The following is an 18,353-nucleotide window of genomic DNA, read 5'->3' on the forward strand; positions in this document are numbered from 1 at the left end:
CGCTCCTTCTGATGTGAGTTGCTTCCACTGCAAGACACTTTGCAAAGACCCTGAGGGCTGAGGTTGCCCTGAAGGGCATCTCTTTAAACTGATAATTCTGCCACTTACTCCAAACTGTAGGAATCTTTGATAAGCAGTGTGAATGGGTAAGTGAAAGTAGGCGCCCTTCAGATCAAGGGCGGTCATGGCGTCACCTTGTTGTAGGAGAGGAATGGCATCCTGAAGAGTTACCATGTGGAAGTGCTCTGACAGGATGTACTTGCTGAGCAACCCAAGGTCGAGGATGGGCATTAGGGACCCAACTTTTTTGCAGATAAGAAAGTATAGGGACTACACCCCTTTGCTGTAGTGTTGTTGTGGTACTGTTTCTATACACCCTTTGGTGAGTAGCGCATGCATCTCCTCTTGCAGTAGGCGCTGATGTTCTGGGGAGAGCCTGTGCTTGCAGGGGGAATATTTGGTGGTGTCTGTGTGAGCTCTAAGCAATGCCTTTCTTGTATGATGTCTAGAATCCACTGGTCGGCGCAATCTCTGCCCAGGATCTGGGTGCTTTGGGGCTACATCCTTTCCCCCCACCCCTGCCATTATTTCCCTTGTGTCTTCCCCTGTAGGAACCCTGAGAGGGTGACATTGTATCATATATTGGATTGGAAGAGGCCCAACACAATGCGCCAATGTGTGGCGGACTGTGCAGCGACGCGTTTGCTTCCTGGATCAATCTTTTTACTCTCCTGGTCCGGAGGGGGCACATCTTTTGTGCCCTTGGAGTTAGCCTGCATTCTGGCGTAAGTGCAGGACCAAGGAGGTTTTTTTTGGGGGGGTGGGGTGGGGGGGTGGGGGTTTGGGTTGCTGGCACATGATGTAAGGTGGGTCAGATGAGACGCCTTACATTTCTTATCCACCAATGGTGTGACAACTTGCACCTTCACTGGCTGTTTGAAGATGTCACTAGGAAGTTAAGCATGCCTTTCAGCATGGGCTGTCACTGGAGTGACTTGTGTGTGGAAGAGAGGGTCTCTATGAGGAAGTCATCCTCCTCAGGCTGAACGTTCATTTCCACCTTGTGGAAGGTGGCTGCCTGGTGCAAAACCTCACTGTATAAGGTGGTGTAGTCTGGGGATGAGGGTTTGGTAGAATATTGGTCCGGATCAGTGTCAGCTTGGGGGCACTATATTGTAGTCATCCCAAGGGTGGTCGGGATCACGTGGCAGGTAATAAAGTTCAAGTGGAGATCCTGGGCCCCCTCAAGAATGTGAAGAACACTGCGGGTATGTTGCAGAGGGTCCACAGGTAGCAAAGAAGTGGTGGGCACGGGGAGGGTGAGGAAGAGGAGGAGGACGGGAAGGAGGTCATTTAGGGAGTGTAGAGGAACTCCTGTCATGGGGCAATTGCAATCGAAGGCCAACTTCCTCTTGCGAGGAATCAGATTCTTATGTGCATGGAGAGGCTTGGCCAGGATCTGACAAGTGCCAGGATCTGACAAGTGCCAGGCTAGATGTGAATGTAACGGTCTGGCGTCGAGCTGTTCTTGAAGCTGCTGGAGGATCGGCTGGCGAAGATCCTCGGAAGCAGCGATGGAAACGGCTGTGGATGCCCGTCTGATAGAAGCCAGGGCTTTCGGTGACCTGATGACACTGAAGTGGGTCTCCACTCCATGAACTTTGGCTCCGTGGGCTCTGGCTACGATGGGAGCCTGGAAGGCATCTTTGACGCTGGCACCAAAGCAGCGGAGATTATTTGCGAGGCATTGAGCACGACTTCAGCACCAAGGTCTAGGCAGGCATCGGATCGAGCTTGTGTATTCTGTGCCAACCAATGCCATGAAGCAGTACTGGACAGAAGGCCTTATGGGTGGCTTGTGAGCTGGAACTTGTTGCTTCCCGGTGGTAAATGGAATGAGAGACTGTAGTACTCACTACAAGTATCTTCGGTGGTGTCGCTGAGCCGAGGCTTGTCTGCTGTGGTATCTGCGCTGTCCGCTTAGAATCTTGGGGGCGGGAGATTCCAGTTGCTAGGGATCTTTGGTGTTCTGGATTCTGCAGAGGTCAGGAGTATCCTCTGCTTCTCTCCTGTGTGCCATGGTAGCCAGAGGCGATACGATGAGCTCGGTAGCTCCAAAGAGTTTTCTCATTTCGAAGCACAATACATGCTGCACAAGAGTCTTCTCAATGGTCAGCGGACAGAGGTTACAGACAGTGCAGGTCTGTCCTCTGGTACTTGGAGCAGCAAGTGGGGCAGGAACAGAACGGAGACCGTTCCATCACATGAACATTCTTGGGTGCCGAAGTGCTGGAGGCCTGAAGGGGTTGAGCCCCGAACAGAGAAGAGTTGCAGACTGAAGAGCAGAGTCTAAAGGAATACGCAAAGGTTGGACCCGACGAGTAAGCATGACTATAGACTCTACAGACGAGAAATGGATCTGAGGGCCTGGCGATAACAGTACTATGTGGGAAGAGGAGCAACCTCTTCACAAGAGGCCTGCGCACTTCTTTTGAATGAAACCACTATGGTTTTTCTTCTTGTGTAAACAACATTCAATCAAGTCATTAAATCCATTAGGCTGACGTGCAGTTGTGAATCACTGTATTTATTTACATTTTCATCATGTTCCTAGTATTTTTTCTTCGTAAAGACAATAATACGTTAAATGATACTTCTCTTATTTCATATTGCCCAATGCATTTCGGGTCAACAAGGTATGACCCTTCATCAGGGGCCTGTGAATAGCAAAAAACAGGACCGTAGCATTTGTATTAATTCAAATGAAAATAAGACTCATTTGTAGTCATAATGATCATAATAAACAGTGGATATTCTGATGTTATATGAATAATAAATCACAATTAGTGCTATATCGTAATCCATGCATAGCGTGCTAAAACAAGATTCAAATAATGAACAAGGAATGATAAAGGATAATAGGTGTAGGAATGTAATCAGTGCGTAGCGTGCTCGGTATTCTACAACATATGTAGCTATTGAGTTAGCTATCATTTGATGTGGCATTCGGGTACATGAATTAGGATGTGTTGGTATAGAGAAATGGCAGGTTCAAAAACGTGATGCCAGATTATAGAAGAGTCCCGGGCGTATGGGCGAAATATCTCGGGCCACTTACTTGGGTGAGAGAAGGAAAGAATTTTCGTCTCGGACCACGTTGCTCTAGTGCCGAGTGGCTTGATTCGTAATGAAAGCCATGTGGCGTGTGGGTGTTTACTAAAAGCGTGTTCGCGATCACGTGATAACCAGGAAGTATAGTCTCTTTTTCGAGTCGGTGGATAATATATGCATTTTAATCCATATCTTTATTGTTCCCAATCGTGTCAAACACTCACACGAACATATCGTTCTTTCATTCATTACGCTTCGATACTTTAATCACATGATCTGCATCACATGACCATTTTAACGTTAATCTCGGTATTACATTAAGACAACATAATACTTTTTCTATCCCGGTCCCCTATTGTCATTTACAGGACGGATTTAACTGTAGATTCATCCGGGTCATATATTATCCACCGACTCGAAAAAGAGACTTTACTTCCTGGTTATCACGTGATCGCGAACTCGCTTTTAGTAAACACCCACACGGCTTTCATTACGAATCAAGCCACTTGGCACTAGAGCAACGTGGTCCGAGACAAAATTCTTTCCTTCTCTTACACAAGTAAGTGGCCCGAGATATTTCACCCATACCCCGTGACTCTTCCATAATCTGGCATCACGTTTTTGAACCTGCCATTTCTCTATACCAACACATCCTAATTTATGTACCCGAACGCCACATCAAACGATAGCTAACTCAAAAGCTACATATGTTGTAGAATACCGAGCACGCTACGCACTGATTACATTCCTACACCTATTATCCTTTATCATTCCTTGTTCATTATTTGAATCTTGTTTTAGCACGCTATGCATGGATTACGATATAACACTAATTGTGATTTATTATTCATATAACATCACATTATCCACTGTTTATTATGCTTATTATGACTACAAATGAGTCTTATTTTCATTTTAATTAATACAAATGCTAAGGTCCTGTTTTTTGCTATTCACAGGCCCCTGATGAAGGGTCATACCTTGTTGACCCGAAATGCATTGGGCAATATGAAATAAGAGAAGTTTCATTTAATGTATTATTGTCTTTACGAAGAAAAAGTACGAGGAACATGATAAAAATATAAATAAATACAGTGATTCACAACTGCACGTCAGCCTAATGGATTTAATGACTTGATTGAATGCTGTTTACACAAGACGAAAAACCATAGTGGTTTCATTCAAAAGAAGTGCGCAGGCCTCTTGTGAAGAGGTTGCTCCTCTTCACACATAGTACTGTTATTATTTAGGCACGGCGGGCACCGTGCAACAGACCTAGCGCCTGACCCTAAACAAAAGACTTTGAATCAATTTAGAACAATTTTTTGAGTGCAACTGGACAACACATTCTAGGCCTGCGATAACACCATGCGGCGTTAAACTGGAGCTCGCAGAGAAACGTCTGAACCTGATGGCAGAGAAAAAACAGTTAACAAAGGAGTGGATGCCCATGCGCATTCAATCAATCAATCAGGGCTGGTAGAGCGCAACTACTCACTCGTGAGAGTCTCCAGGCGCTGGGGGGGATGGGTGGGGGGGCTCCGCTGACTGCTGGGGTCATCCGAAGAGCCAGCTCTTGAGGTCTTTCCTGAGCTGGGGCAATATGGGAGCTTGCCTGAGGGGAAGGTAGTTCCAGGCTTTGGCTGCAAGGTAGGAGAAAGACCTGTTGATACGTGGGACGGTGGCCAGAGAGCTCGACTGATCGGAGGTGTGTTTTGGGTGCGTGGAAGGCGAGGTCGTTGTTCAGGTATGTGGGTCCGGTGTTGTGAAGGGCCTTGTATGCGTGAGTGAGGAGTTTGAAAGTTATTCTTCTTTCGACTGGGAGCCAGTGAAGATCGTGAAGGTGTTGGATGATGTGACTGTTATGGGGGATGTCGAGGATCAGTCTGGCTGCGACGTTCTGGACAGTCTGGAGTGAGCAAACGAGTATCTTGTTGATTCCGGTATAGAGAGCGTTGCCGTAGTCCAGTCTGCTGCTGATGTGTGTGTGTGTGACAGTTTTTCTGGATTCGGAAGGGATCCATCGGAACGTCTTTCGAAGCATGTGGAGGGTGTTGAAGCAGGTCGAGGATACAGCTTTGATCTGGCGGCTCATTGTGAGCGAGGAGTCTAGTATGATGCTGAGGTTTCGTGCGTGGTCCGTCGGGGTGGAGGAGTGAGGGCCACCAGGAGTCGTCCCATGCAGAGTGGGTGGAGCAAAGGATGAGGAGTTCTGTTTTAAAATGTGTTGAGTTTCAGGCAGCTGTTCTTCATACAGGTGGTGACAGCTTTCCTCCCTTTGAAGTTGTAGGGTGTCGGCGTAGGAGACTATGTTGAGCCCCTGGTTCCTGATGATGGTTGTAGGGGGCTATGCAGAAGTTGAAGAGGGTGGGGCTGAGGAATGAGCTCTGGGGCACTCCACAGTTGGTCTCTGTTTGTTCCGAGAGGTAGGGAGGGTCTGACTCGCTGAGTTTTGACGGTGAGGAAGGAGCGTATCCAGTCACGGGCCTTGCCTTGGATGCTGGAGTCGTGGAGTCTGGTAGCTAGGGTGTGGTGTGGTGGGAGACTATGTTGAAGGCAGCAGAGAGGTCCAGGAGGATGAGGGCTGCTTTTTCACCCTGGTGAAGGAGGGAGCAGATGTAGTGCGGTCTTGGTGCTATGGTTGCTGCAGAATACGGATTGGGAGATGTCCAGGGCGTTGTTAGCATCGATGAAGTTTGCTAGCTGGGTGTTGATGACCTTGGCTGCGAATGGAAGCAGGGAGAAGGGCCTGAAGTTCTTGAGGTCCGTCAGGTATGTGGAGGGTTTCCGCAGGATGGGGTTAACTTCGGTGTGTTTACAGTTGTCGGGGAACGTGGCGGTCTCAAAGGAGCAGTTGATCGTCCGATGTAGTTCGGGTGCAATGGCAGAGGCTGCTCTGTGGAAGATGAGGAGGTGGCAGGGGTCTGAAGGTGCTCCAGAGTGGATGCTTTTCATGGTCTTCAAGGTGTCTTCTGTTGTGAGTGGGGTCCATTTGAGAAGGGTCTGTTGGGTGGCGTCGCATGGAGGGGGAGCTGGAGTGCTGAGGTCTTGGTTGTCGAAGTTGTCATAGATCATCCTAATCTTATGGTAGAAGAAGGTGATGTGTCTGTTGCAAAGTTCTTGGGAGGGTGGACATCTGTTTCACTGCAGGGTTTGACAAATTCCTTGATGATGGATAAGAGTTCTTTGGTTCTGTGAGCGTTGTTGAGGATTCAGTCTTGGAGGGATTTCTTCCTTGTGGGTTTGAGGAGATGGTGGCGTGTGGTGGTGGCTGCTTTGTAGGCGGTGTGTGTTTCCGGGGTTTTGTTATTCCTCCATGTCTTTTGGAGTCCTCTGCTGGAGAGGCTGGATTCTTGGACTGCAGGGGTGAACCATTAGCTTACTTGATTTGTCTTCCTGTGGCTTTCTTGAGTGGGGCGAGTGTGTTGGCTCAGTTTCTGCGGTGCTTGCGTCTGACGGTGGTGCTGATGAGGGCGGAGGTGAGCTGGTTTATGGTGACTTTATTCCAGCTTCTGTGGGTGAGGCGGTGGGCGTGCTTGTGTATGGTGGGTGTTGTGAAGGAGAAATGGATGCAGTGGTGATCTGTCCAGAGGAGTACAGTGGTGTGGCTGTAGGAGACGCTGTTTCCTTCGGCGAAGACTGGGTTGAATGCGTGTCCCTCTGTGTGCTTGGAGGCGGTGACTAGTTGTTTCAGTCCTATGTTGGTCAGGTTCTCTAGGAGCAAGCCGGTGTTTTGAGTCGTCGTGGTTGTCCAGGTGGAAGTTTAGGTCTCTGAGTAGGATGTAGTCTGCAGAGGCAAGGGAGTGGGGTGCAAAGAGGTCGGTGATGGAGTCGGTAGTGGGAGCGCGGGCACCGGGCGGCCTGTAGATGAGGGTTCCTCAGAGTCATTTTAGGGTTGGTCTGGATGTGGAAGTGCTCCATGAGGGTCGTTGTGTCGTGCGAGACGGTGGTCATGCAGTGGGTGCTTTTGTAAACTATGGCGATGCCTACACCTTGACGGATCAGTTGGGAATGGTGGTGGTGATGTCGGGTGAAGAGATGCCTTTGGTCCAGGTTTCTGTGAGGAAGGCGATGTCAGGCAAGTAGGTGTTGAGGATGAGCCAGATTTCTATGGCTTGCTTGTGTAGGGAACGTACGTTGAGGAGGATGCAGTTGAGTGGTTTGTGAGCAATGATGTCCAGTAGGCTGGGAGATGCTAGTGGGGTACGGCGGTGGGTGAAGGTGTGGCGGCAGTGTAGACAAAAGAGAGGGCCTTGGGTGGTGTTCAGCTTCGAGAGCTGGCAGTTGTTGCATCTGGGGTTGAGATCGTGGAGGGTGCTGGAATTGTAGCGGAGGAGGGCGAGAGGACCAGGGTCCCTAGTGCTGCTCGGGTCACGGAGGGGTGCAGATGGGCTTGCCTTTGCCGCCCCAGCGGCATGGCCGCGCAGCAGCTGCCATTAAGTAGGGATCGGGGAGGGCAGGACAGCTGGGATGCGGTAAGGACACATAGGAGGGAGAGGGGCCGCGGGGTCAGCATCAGTGGGGGAAAAACGCAGCAAGAGACAGAAAGAAGGAAGAGACAGAGGAAAGAAGCAACAGAAGAAAGGAAAGTAAAAAAGAAGGCCCAGAGGAAAGAGGCGGCAGAGGCAGAACAACAGAAGAGGTGATTGATCTCCCACTGGACCACAAGGGATGAGGCACAAGCAGGAGCCTGCGGGTGGAGGAGGGCCTCGAACACCCTGCAAAAGTGAGCTCAGGGGGTAGCACTCAGCGGTGAAGCTGCGCAGGGGGAGAGCAATCACACTGACCAGGTCAGTGGTCCTGCAATACCAGCAATAGGTGGAGTCACTATAGCTTGTGACTCAAAAGAACCGCTTTGAGGAAAAACAAGTTACACACGTCCAAGCCCAATGCTAGATGGCAGACGTATGCACAGCATGTGTATCTACAGCTACACATGCCAAAAGAATCTGTACCAAAGAGGACCTCAATATTTTTGAGAGATTTGTACCAAGCACAACCAGTCTTAAGATTGGTTCTGGAATATTACCAGATCTACTTACAGCAGCAACACTTAGATGGGAATGGCAGTAAATAGATTACCTCTTAACAGATTAAAATTGCTATACTTTTACCTGGTCAGGGATATTTTCACAAATATCACTAGATGGTGTCAACGAGGGGCTAGTGCAGGGACTGCAACAAGAACTGCTTTGTGAAATAGTTAATGGGATCAAGACCAAGAATGGCTCTCAAAGGGTAGTGTCCAGAGATTGAGATGAACGGTGAGAATTCATTTGGCCCCATCAATATTTACCTGCATCTTTCCGCAACCAGTTTCAAACATCATAGAGAACACCCCTAAATTCCAATACTTAACAAGGGATAAACAGCTCATAATTAGAGGGAACATGGAGGCAGGCCTTGTGACAAATAGCAGCTAGAAACTACCTGTCAAACTATGGACTTCTCAAAAACAGGCATAGACCATAAAATAAATTAATAGAATCAGTAATAATGTTCTCCAAATTATAAACTCCATTGTATCGAAAGAACAGCCAGTGATTAAAAGCAAGGCTCACATTTCCACATTTATATTGTATACATGGATAACTGTGGAGGTGAATAAACTCTTAATGGCTCTAATCCTCAGAGATCCCATAAAGACCAGTGTGAAAAGAGGTCTCTAAACTGACACAAAATAAAATGTAAGTGTCATAGGTCTTCCCCCAACCTCTGCTTTTATCAGAAGACAGCAAATGAGTTATAAAGAAAGGAGGGTTATAAAGTGGCCTGAGGGGAGGGACTCACCTGTTTCCACAAGTTTCTTTTATCTCCATAAGGTGAACGCTGGTTCAAGACAATCAACCTAAAGCTGGAGACAAACCTCATTTGATAGCATCCTTAGTCCTATGTGGTTACGCTCTATAAAAGCTCTAATTGTATTAAAGTTCAATTCAGAATCAGCATAGGTGCTCACTGCAGTACTTAACAAGGAACACTATGAATACGACTCTTTAGAAGGCAGTGGTGGAGGAGTAGGATGTTTTAGCATTTAGAAAATACTCAAGGAAATTATGCCAGTTTTAATGACAACTTAATGTAGAACATAACAAACATCAATTCAATCTTACCAGCAACACCAAAGGCAAAGTCTCCTGAACTTGTTGAAGCTAGATCTGCAAAGGACTGGCCAGTGGATGAGCTAAATCCAAATAGATCGAAGTTTTTTAAACCTAAGAAACAAAAATAATTCTTTTAAAAGATAAACCTTGCAAAAACAGCTATCTTCATTCAGTTCTTTATCAATTTATTTGTGTATACCTAGCAGCAATAACAGTTGCATCAAATGATACAGCAAATGGTCCCATACAGCAAAATTGCGGTATAAAAGGGTAGTCAGAGAGTACAAACGAATGGACCTACTCGGCTCTCTGATCACCAGACTGACCAATAAATTATTTAACACTTCTACATTTTTGGTGTAGAACCAACATTGAATATTTATACTTTATTACAGCCCTATTTGTTACTTACTAGAGAAAATACAACCCAAATTACATTAAATAATTCTGCCAATGTATGAATATGATTGCAAGGAAAAATATCTATTTTCTAATGGAACAGAGAAATAAACTGCACATATTTACATCAGACCGGACTGGGTATCATTCATGTCTTTTTTCATCCTTGCCACGGACACTTTCGCCGCCAATAATCACGCCGGACTGCTATTTCTAAACAGCACCACGTTTCCGAACCCGTTCGTCTCGCATCATATTCCAGCCGCTTTTTAAACAGAACACAGAACTTTCATATACCGGCTGACATCGGATACACACTACGCAAATATACTGGGGGGAAAAGAAACGTGCGATGCAGTCTTTTATCCTGTATGTCTGGGAGCCTATAAGAGCACGCTCATACGAAGGTTTGGAGAGTTGTTCGTTTATTGCAAGATGTATACTGAATATTGAAGATTCCTGATACATCAGCAGGAACCTAATATTCCTATTTATAAAGTGGAATGACTAATACTTCGTGGCATTGCCTTTTAATCGTTTGAACCCATTTATCCTGAAGATTCATTTGAGAAACAGCTTCAGATATGTGCTGATAAGGTGCTGTTAAGGTCCTGATGAAGACACTGTGTCGAAACGAGTTGACATCGACCCGAACTATCAGCAGTGGGAGCCATTACAGTTTCCACTTCTTCTTTTACGATAAAGAGATTAGTCTATCTGTTTTCTCTTAATGTTATCTTTTATTTTAATATCAATAATGTAAAATTTTTTATCAATTTGTATCCATGGTATTACATTTTATATGTGACTATAATTAATGGTTATCTTGCTTTCTTTTACTTGTGTCTATATATTATTGCACTACATTGTGTGTTTTTTGCCAGTTTAATCTTATCCTTTATTGCCTGGATATTGTTGTTCTCTATTATCATTCATGTCTTTCCAGTTGCAGCAGGTAACCATAGTACAATTTTTAACTCTTGACGGACGAGTTCCAGTGCATGGGGCCTCCACGGAATTCTGAAAATCTATCTGTGGGGTGCCACAATGGTCGGCCCTCAGCCCGACCCTCTTCAATGCACACATGATCCCTTTGGCTAACATCATACATGCTCACGTCAGCAACATCCTCTCATATGCCAACAACACCAACTCGCACTCTCCCTTTCGGATAAGTCCCCAACACAGCAAATAAGTTCTTAGCCATAGTTACTAACTTGATGAAACCCAATGGTCTCAAGCTCAACACCGACAAGATAGAGGTACTGATCCATGGCAAGAACACCACCTCATGGGACCAACTGTCAGCCGTCCAAACTCTGACTCATGGCAGGAACCCCTGGATCATACTCCATAGCAAATTGGACATGACTGCACAAGTCAACACCATCACATCCATGCTACTTCTACAGCCTGAAGATGCTGAGGAAAATCTTCATATCGCTCCCATGCAATAAAAGAAAAAACTTAATTCACTCCCCCATCACCAGCAAGAGGGACTACGGGAACACTCAATACACTGGTATCAACAAGCAACTCACCAGAAGACTGTAGTGTCCGCCCCAGCTCCGGGACCATGCAAAGGAATACACCACACATGGAGCTCTGGATTGTACTTCCTTATTCCTCAGCATACAATCTCACACTGCACACTCATTGCGTCATAACCGTTCATAACCACACCATAACACCTCCCAGCACGTTACACAATTCCTTTTTGAGTCTGCCCAGAACCACAAAGGTCCTAATGCACAGTCTCATGACATGACATCCTCCCCCCTTGTTAAATAAAAAGTACAAAGAATAATCACATCATATTTCTTCAATAAGGCGTTGAGGCGCTGCCACTAGTTGGCCAGATCCAGTGATATAAGATGGTTGAGATGCCCTCTCCTTGTGCACAGATGGCACAGATTCGGATAGTTGATCTGGACTGTCAAGCAGAGCTCCCATACATTGCAGGAGCTTATGACAGTGAGGTAGGTGCTTAAAGTGAGAAGAGTCCAGTTTGCTGGAATTTCTGGGACGATGCATCATCACCATATGTCCTTCGCACATCACAACCCTCAAAAGATCGACAGCAAACAGTGTGTCTGTTTTCCGGTTTAGTCTCTGCTTGACCAGGACCCAGTTACCTTCATCAAAGGTGGTTTCCTGAGCTTGTTGATGTTCATCTGGCACTTACGAGAAGTGTTCATGACACCAACCTTATCAGTATTCAAGGAATGGTCTACTGAGGCAGTTTGGGGGACTCTTCAGTCAGGACTTACCCGCATACTAATTGGCTGGCACCCACATTTGCTGGGAAAGAGGGATAGCAGGGGGCTCTTCAGGTTCTCGCCGCTTTTGGCTGCCATATTGGGTTGGGACCACGAAAGTTCATTACTATCTTTAGGCGCCATCTTGCGTGAGGGGCCAGTGGCTTGCCCTCACAGGAATCTCGCGATACCTTGGTGTATAAGATGGCCACCTCCTTAGCGCGCAGCGTTGGCGTGCAGCGGGCGCGAGGTAGGCGGCCGTAGGTTCGCCAGAGGTAAGCCTGTTTGCGCCCGTTCGCGCAACGGACGCGCCTAGGACCGCTCACTCTGTGTTGTCGCACAGCCCACGCATAGTATTCTCCAGGAATGATCTTTTGCAGCTCAGACCCCAGCTGGCTGCTCCTGTGGCTAAACCAGAGCAACTACTATGTGGTCTACTGAACGTCCGCTCTCTATGTAAGCACCATATGGAGATTGCCATCCTTATTGAGTCCTGTAGGCTCGACGTGCTCTTCCTCACGGAAACATGGACTCGTGCGGATTGTGAGGTAGAACTGGGTCTGGCATGATCCCAGGGCTATAAAATCAGGCACACCCCTCGTGTGAATAACAGAGGTGGTGGTATAGGTTTCATTTTTAGGGAAACCCTGGCTCTAGCTCAGCTGCATATTAAGGAGGTGCAGGGCTTTGAGCTCATGGGTTTCTCCCTTAAAGGACAGGAGAAAACGCTATACTCTGGGGTGCTTTGCTATAGACCACCGGGCAAGGCCCCCTCTACTCTTCCGACTTTTATCGATCTTATCTATGATCTTTTCAACTCTCACAATAGACTGATCGTTCTGGGAGATTTTAATCTGTGGCCAAATGGCCCTTTGGATTTTGCCTACCATGACCTCTGTCAGGCCTGTAAGAACATCCAGCTGCAGCAGCTGGTCGGTTCTGCGACCCATCAGAAAGGCCATGCTCTGGACTTGGTGTTTGCTGACGCCCAACATGTAGTGGTGAATGACATCTTGCCCCAATGCTGGACGGATCATGCGCTGGTTTTATTTCATCTTTGCCTTCCTGCAGCCAAGGGTGATGCAGGGAAGAGCAATACTAAAATGGGTAGACCTTGGTCCCGACTTTTTAGATCCTCGACCTTGCCGATCCTTCTTCCCGAAGGTTTTGCATTGGGAAACAATATCGACGAAAGCTACGCCAGTTTATGTCGGCAGATGTCCGATTCCCTGGATAAGGCAGCTCCAATGCGTCGATCAGAGAATAGACAGAATCGCGCTATGCCCTGGTACACCCCCGACCTTCTGCAGCTAAGGTTGAGATGCAGGCGGGCAGAGAGGGTGTGGAGGAGGCACTATCTAGAAGCGGATAAAACTGTTTTCAAATCGACACTACAGGAATATAAAGCACAGATTAAATGTGCTAAGGCACTTTACCTGGAGAATACGCTAAATCAGTCAACCAATAAATCTCAATCTCTATTTAAGATTGTGAATGATCTTTCCCATCCGGTTGGTGCCACAAATGCTATCCCAGTCTCACAGACTTTATGTGATTCTTTGGCAGCTTTCTTTGAGGATAAGATCTCCACGATTTTGTATGGCCTTGCGGAGGAGCCTTTATCTCTATCGACTCCCTTGGACTGTTTATCTAGTTATCCTACCTTGGAAAATACGACAGAATCTTCCAGTCGACCCCAACTGAGTTGTTCGTCTCTCGACTTGGGAGCTCCGGAAGAATCCCCCAGCCAACCTCGGTCAAGTCGTCTGATTCTTAGCCTGGAAGCTCCGGAGGTGACCTTCAGTTGACCCGTTTTCTGGCCCGGGAGCTCCGGATGAGTCTTCCAGTCGACCCCAGCCCCCCCCCTCCGAGAAACTCTTTTCTCGCTGTGGGAGCTCCGGAAGAGTCTTCCAGTCGACCTCGGGAGAGTTACCGGTATCTCAGTCAGGGAGCTCCGGAGGAACCTCCTAGCTCTAGCCATCTCTATTGGCGATTTCTGGCTGACCCTCTTAATCATCCTCAATTAAGCCGTTTTCCTTTGCCCTCTTTTGAGGAGTTTTGTAAATTGGCACAGACGGTATCCTCAGGCTCGCCGCTAGATCCTCTTCCACATAAAATCTGGGAAGCACTCCAGGATGAACTTTTCCACCCTCTGTATTCCATCTGTCAGCAGTCGCTGGCTACCGCAACCGTCCCGGAGAGTTGGAAATTGGCGGTAGTCTCTCCCCTCCTGAAAAAACCCTCACTTGATCCCACCTGTCTGTCTAATTATAGACCTATCCCCCTGCTCCCTTTTCCGGCTAAAATCCTGGAGAAGTGGGTCATCCGCTCTCTATCTAGTTTTCTCGAGGATAACGAATGGCTGGATGTGGCCCAGTTAGGGTTTCGGCCAGCGCATGGGACAGAATCAGCGCTGGTAGCCGTGTTAGACAATCTTCGGGCGCGGGTCGACACAGGTCGGGCAGCCTTTTTAGTGCTGCTCGACATGTCGGCCACATTCGACACGGTGTGCCACTCCACCCTTATCAGGAGACTGGAGGAGAGCGGGGTTACGGGGTTGGCCAGGGACTGGTTAGTCTCCTATTTGGACAACAGACAGCAGGTAGTGGCTCTGCCGCCTTTTAAGTCGGATATGCGGAAAGTTGGGCAGGGGATACCACAGGGCTCGGCCATCAGCCCCATACTTTTCAACTTGTACCTCCGCCCTCTGATCCAACTAATAAAATCTTTCGGCATATCGGTGTTTAATTAGGCCGACGACACTCAGTTGGTTTTCTCATTGGAGGGCAAAGATGCCGTCTCCCTAGAGACTTTCCACCGCTGCCTGACTGCCACTTCGAACTGGTTGCGTTCCAACTCCCTCCAGTTCAACGGATCTAAGACGGAGGTTCTCTACTGCTCCAATGAACGTGTACCACGTGCTCTACCGGATGAGTTCTGGCCTCCTTCTTTCTCTGGGACGGTGACGGCCGCAGAGTCTGCTCGTAATCTGGGGGTCATGTTTTGGCCCAACCTTCAACTGGATCTTTTTGTAAATAAGTCCGTGGCCACTTGCATGCTGCTGCTTCGGATGCTACGGAAGGTTCTACCACTTCTTCCAGCTCAGGCTAGGCCAGAGGTAGTGCGGGGTCTGATCCTAAGCAGATTGGACTATTGCAACGCACTACTTCTGGAGGCGCCTAAAAGGCTGGTGGGCAGGCTGCAGCGGGTCCAGAACATGGCAGCCAAGCTGGCACTATCTCGACCACGTGCTGCTTCTTCCACTCTTATTACAAGAATGGGGTAACCCTAAAGGTATGGACCTGGGTAACTTAGCAGTATGAACAAACAATGGTCCGCAACCTATAAATTGAGGTATACAGATCTGATCAGAAATTAAATTATTATTCCCAAAACAGTAGCACCTTTGATAAGTCTGCTAACTATACAGCAAAGACTAAATCTTTGGGAGAAGAAACCTAACACCACGGTTTTTGAAAAATATATATTCTTATTTTATTTTTATATATTCAAATTTTTGGTATATTTTTTCAATAAAAACAAACGGGTTGCCCCACGACAGGAAAGTGCAGTGATAAAAGTGTGATTCAAGGGGGTGAGCAAGTGAAAACAGAAAAGAAATTGCACAGTAATAGAAAAGAGAATTGAATATAATTCAAACAATCAATACTGCATATACATAATTCAACAAAATTGCAGCAATGAGCACCTAACCAGCAGATATAAATTCATAAAGTCATAAAACACAACACTGTAGTCTTCATGTGTCAATGTCCATAGTTTTGCACAGTCTACAATGTTGGAAATACACTGGTCTAGGGTGTGTGTGTAGAAAGTGTCGACGTTTCGACTCAACTTATTCCCAACCGGTGATTTAGACCTGGGGATGGCGAGTCTTCATCAGGACAAGAGGCAAAATTACGAGGCAACCAGGGATTAATGAATAACTCCTTAGTAGTAGAGGAACCGTTGATTTTGGTGATCCAAAAGAATTCACCGCGTCTCACACAGGAATCCTTGAGAGACAGCACGAAAGGGTGGGTAGAGTCTATCCCACAACTCCGTGGTGATTATTCCCACCTCACCTGGTTGGTGATTCAAGATCAATATCTGAGTCCATATGGAGTCATTATTTCGTTATATGGACATGATAGGAGATGCCTTAGAGATATATAACTTGGTCCATGTAATATACGTAATCTTCTTATATGGGCATGTAGTTCCTACCTTAACTGTGTCAGTGCACAGATTCCAAATAGAACAGATACGACCGATCACTCCAATAAGTAGAAGGCGCACTGATTCCCAGTTATTTAAAGGACGCTAATGAAGCTAATCCAAATTCCATCCAATTGTTAGCCGCTGTATTCCGGCTTCCAACGTAAGCATCCGAGCCTCCCAGTGCTTCCGGATGTGTAAACAATGTGGAGGTCACTTCCACTGTTACATGGGGACGCCGTCCATACGTCCACGGAACCCTCTATCACCGAGCCTCACAGTGCTTCGGGATACCGGCGGTTCCGTGGATGTATGGACGGCGTCCCCATGTAACAGTGGAAGTGACCTCCACATTGTTTACACATCCGGAAGCACTGGGAGGCTCGGATGCTTACGTTGGAAGCCGGAATACAGCGGCTAACAATTGGATGGAATTTGGATTAGCTTCATTAGCGTCCTTTAAATAACTGGGAATCAGTGCGCCTTCTACTTATTGGAGTGATCGGTCGTATCTGTTCTATTTGGAATCTGTGCACTGACACAGTTAAGGTAGGAACTACATGCCCATATAAGAAGATTACGTATATTACATGGACCAAGTTATATATCTCTAAGGCATCTCCTATCATGTCCATATAACGAAATAATGACTCCATATGGACTCAGATATTGATCTTGAATCACCAACCAGGTGAGGTGGGAATAATCACCACGGAGTTGTGGGATAGATTCTACCCACCCTTTCGTGCTGTCTCTCAAGGATTCCTGTGTGAGACGCGGTGAATTCTTTTGGATCACCAAAATCAACGGTTCCTCTACTACTAAGGGGTTATTCATTAATCCCTGGTTGCCTCGTAATTTTGCCTCTTGTCCTGATGAAGACTCGCCATCCCCAGGTCTAAATCACCGGTTGGGAATAAGTCGAGTCGAAACGTCGACACTTTCTACACACACACCCTAGACCAGTGTATTTCCAACATTGTAGACTGTGCAAAACTATGGACATTGACACATGAAGACTACAGTGTTGTGTTTTATGACTTTATGAATTTATATCTGCTGGTTAGGTGCTCATTGCTGCAATTTTGTTGAATTATGTATATGCAGTATTGATTGTTTGAATTATATTCAATTCTCTTTTCTATTACTGTGCAATTTCTTTTCTGTTTTCACTTGCTCACCCCCTTGAATCACACTTTTATCACTGCACTTTCCTGTCGTGGGGCAACCCGTTTGTTTTTATTGAAAAAATATACCAAAAATTTGAATATATAAAAATAAAATAAGAATATATATTTTTCAAAAACCGTGGTGTTAGGTTTCTTCTCCCAAAGATTTAGTCTTTGCTGTATAGTTAGCAGACTTATCAAAGGTGCTACTGTTTTGGGAATAATAATTTAATTTCTGATCAGATCTGTATACCTCAATTTATAGGTTGCGGACCATTGTTTGTTCATACTGCTTCTTCCACTCTGGCATTACACGATCTACATTGGCTGCCGGTTCACCAGCGGATCCTTTTCAAAGCATCCTGTCTTGTTTTTAGAGCTTTACATAGACAGGGCCCAGTGCTGTTACAGAACCTTTTCTCCTGGTATACCACATCTCGGAGCCTGCGCTCCTCGTCGGCGTACTTGGTGTCGGTTCCTAGAGTGCAGAGAGTAAGGATGGGTGGACGGTCGTTTAGTTTTGCGGCCGCCAGACTCTGGAACTCCCTTCCGCTCTCGTTAAGTCGTCAGGGTGAATTCCTAGCCTTTAAAAAAGGGCTGAAAACCCATCTGTTTCCTAGAATAGCCTAACTTAGCATCTGTTTCTTAGTGCAGCCTAATTCCGCATCGATAGTTGTGGCTTATCTAGTCAAAGCGCCAGGATGCCCTTTGGGTGACAGATCAGCGCTATATAAGTATGCCACATAAATAAATAAATAATATTTGGTTCTGATGGTTCTCCCAAATAGTAAGGTTGCAGGACTCTCGCCAACTATGGAGTGAGAAGTTGAATGATAGGCACCGAGAGCTTGACTTGGATTTAACTTCATTCCCTCCATCAATGCTCATTGAATTACCAGTTTGAGGGTACCCATGAATCGTTCCACAACACCATTAGCTTGGGGCCACAGAGGTGGGCTCATTTGAAGCTTGACATTTAGTCTGACCAGAAATTCCTTCAATTCTTTGCTATTGAACGGCTGACCATTGTCAGACTTGTGAATGGTGGGATACCCCATACTGCAAAGATGTCTCCAGCCGCCCAACTACCTTGT

At 46.6% G+C, this 18,353-nt stretch overlaps 1 protein-coding gene across 2 annotated transcripts in view; it reads right to left on the reverse strand.

The window, feature by feature from the left end:
• LOC147697215 (E3 SUMO-protein ligase RanBP2-like) overlaps window positions 1-18,353 on the reverse strand; it is an 852,038-nt gene that overhangs the window by 31,291 nt on the left and 802,394 nt on the right. For both annotated transcript variants that reach the window (XM_086934289.1, XM_086934288.1), the window contains exon 25: window positions 9,225-9,326. In XM_086934289.1, the coding sequence (XP_086790415.1) occupies window positions 9,225-9,326 (102 nt within the window). The remainder of the gene's footprint in view (window positions 1-9,224; window positions 9,327-18,353) is intronic.

Source organism: Lissotriton vulgaris, chromosome 8 (assembly GCF_964263255.1).
Source record: "Lissotriton vulgaris chromosome 8, aLisVul1.2, whole genome shotgun sequence".
In the NCBI taxonomy this organism is placed as follows: domain Eukaryota; kingdom Metazoa; phylum Chordata; class Amphibia; order Caudata; family Salamandridae; genus Lissotriton; species Lissotriton vulgaris.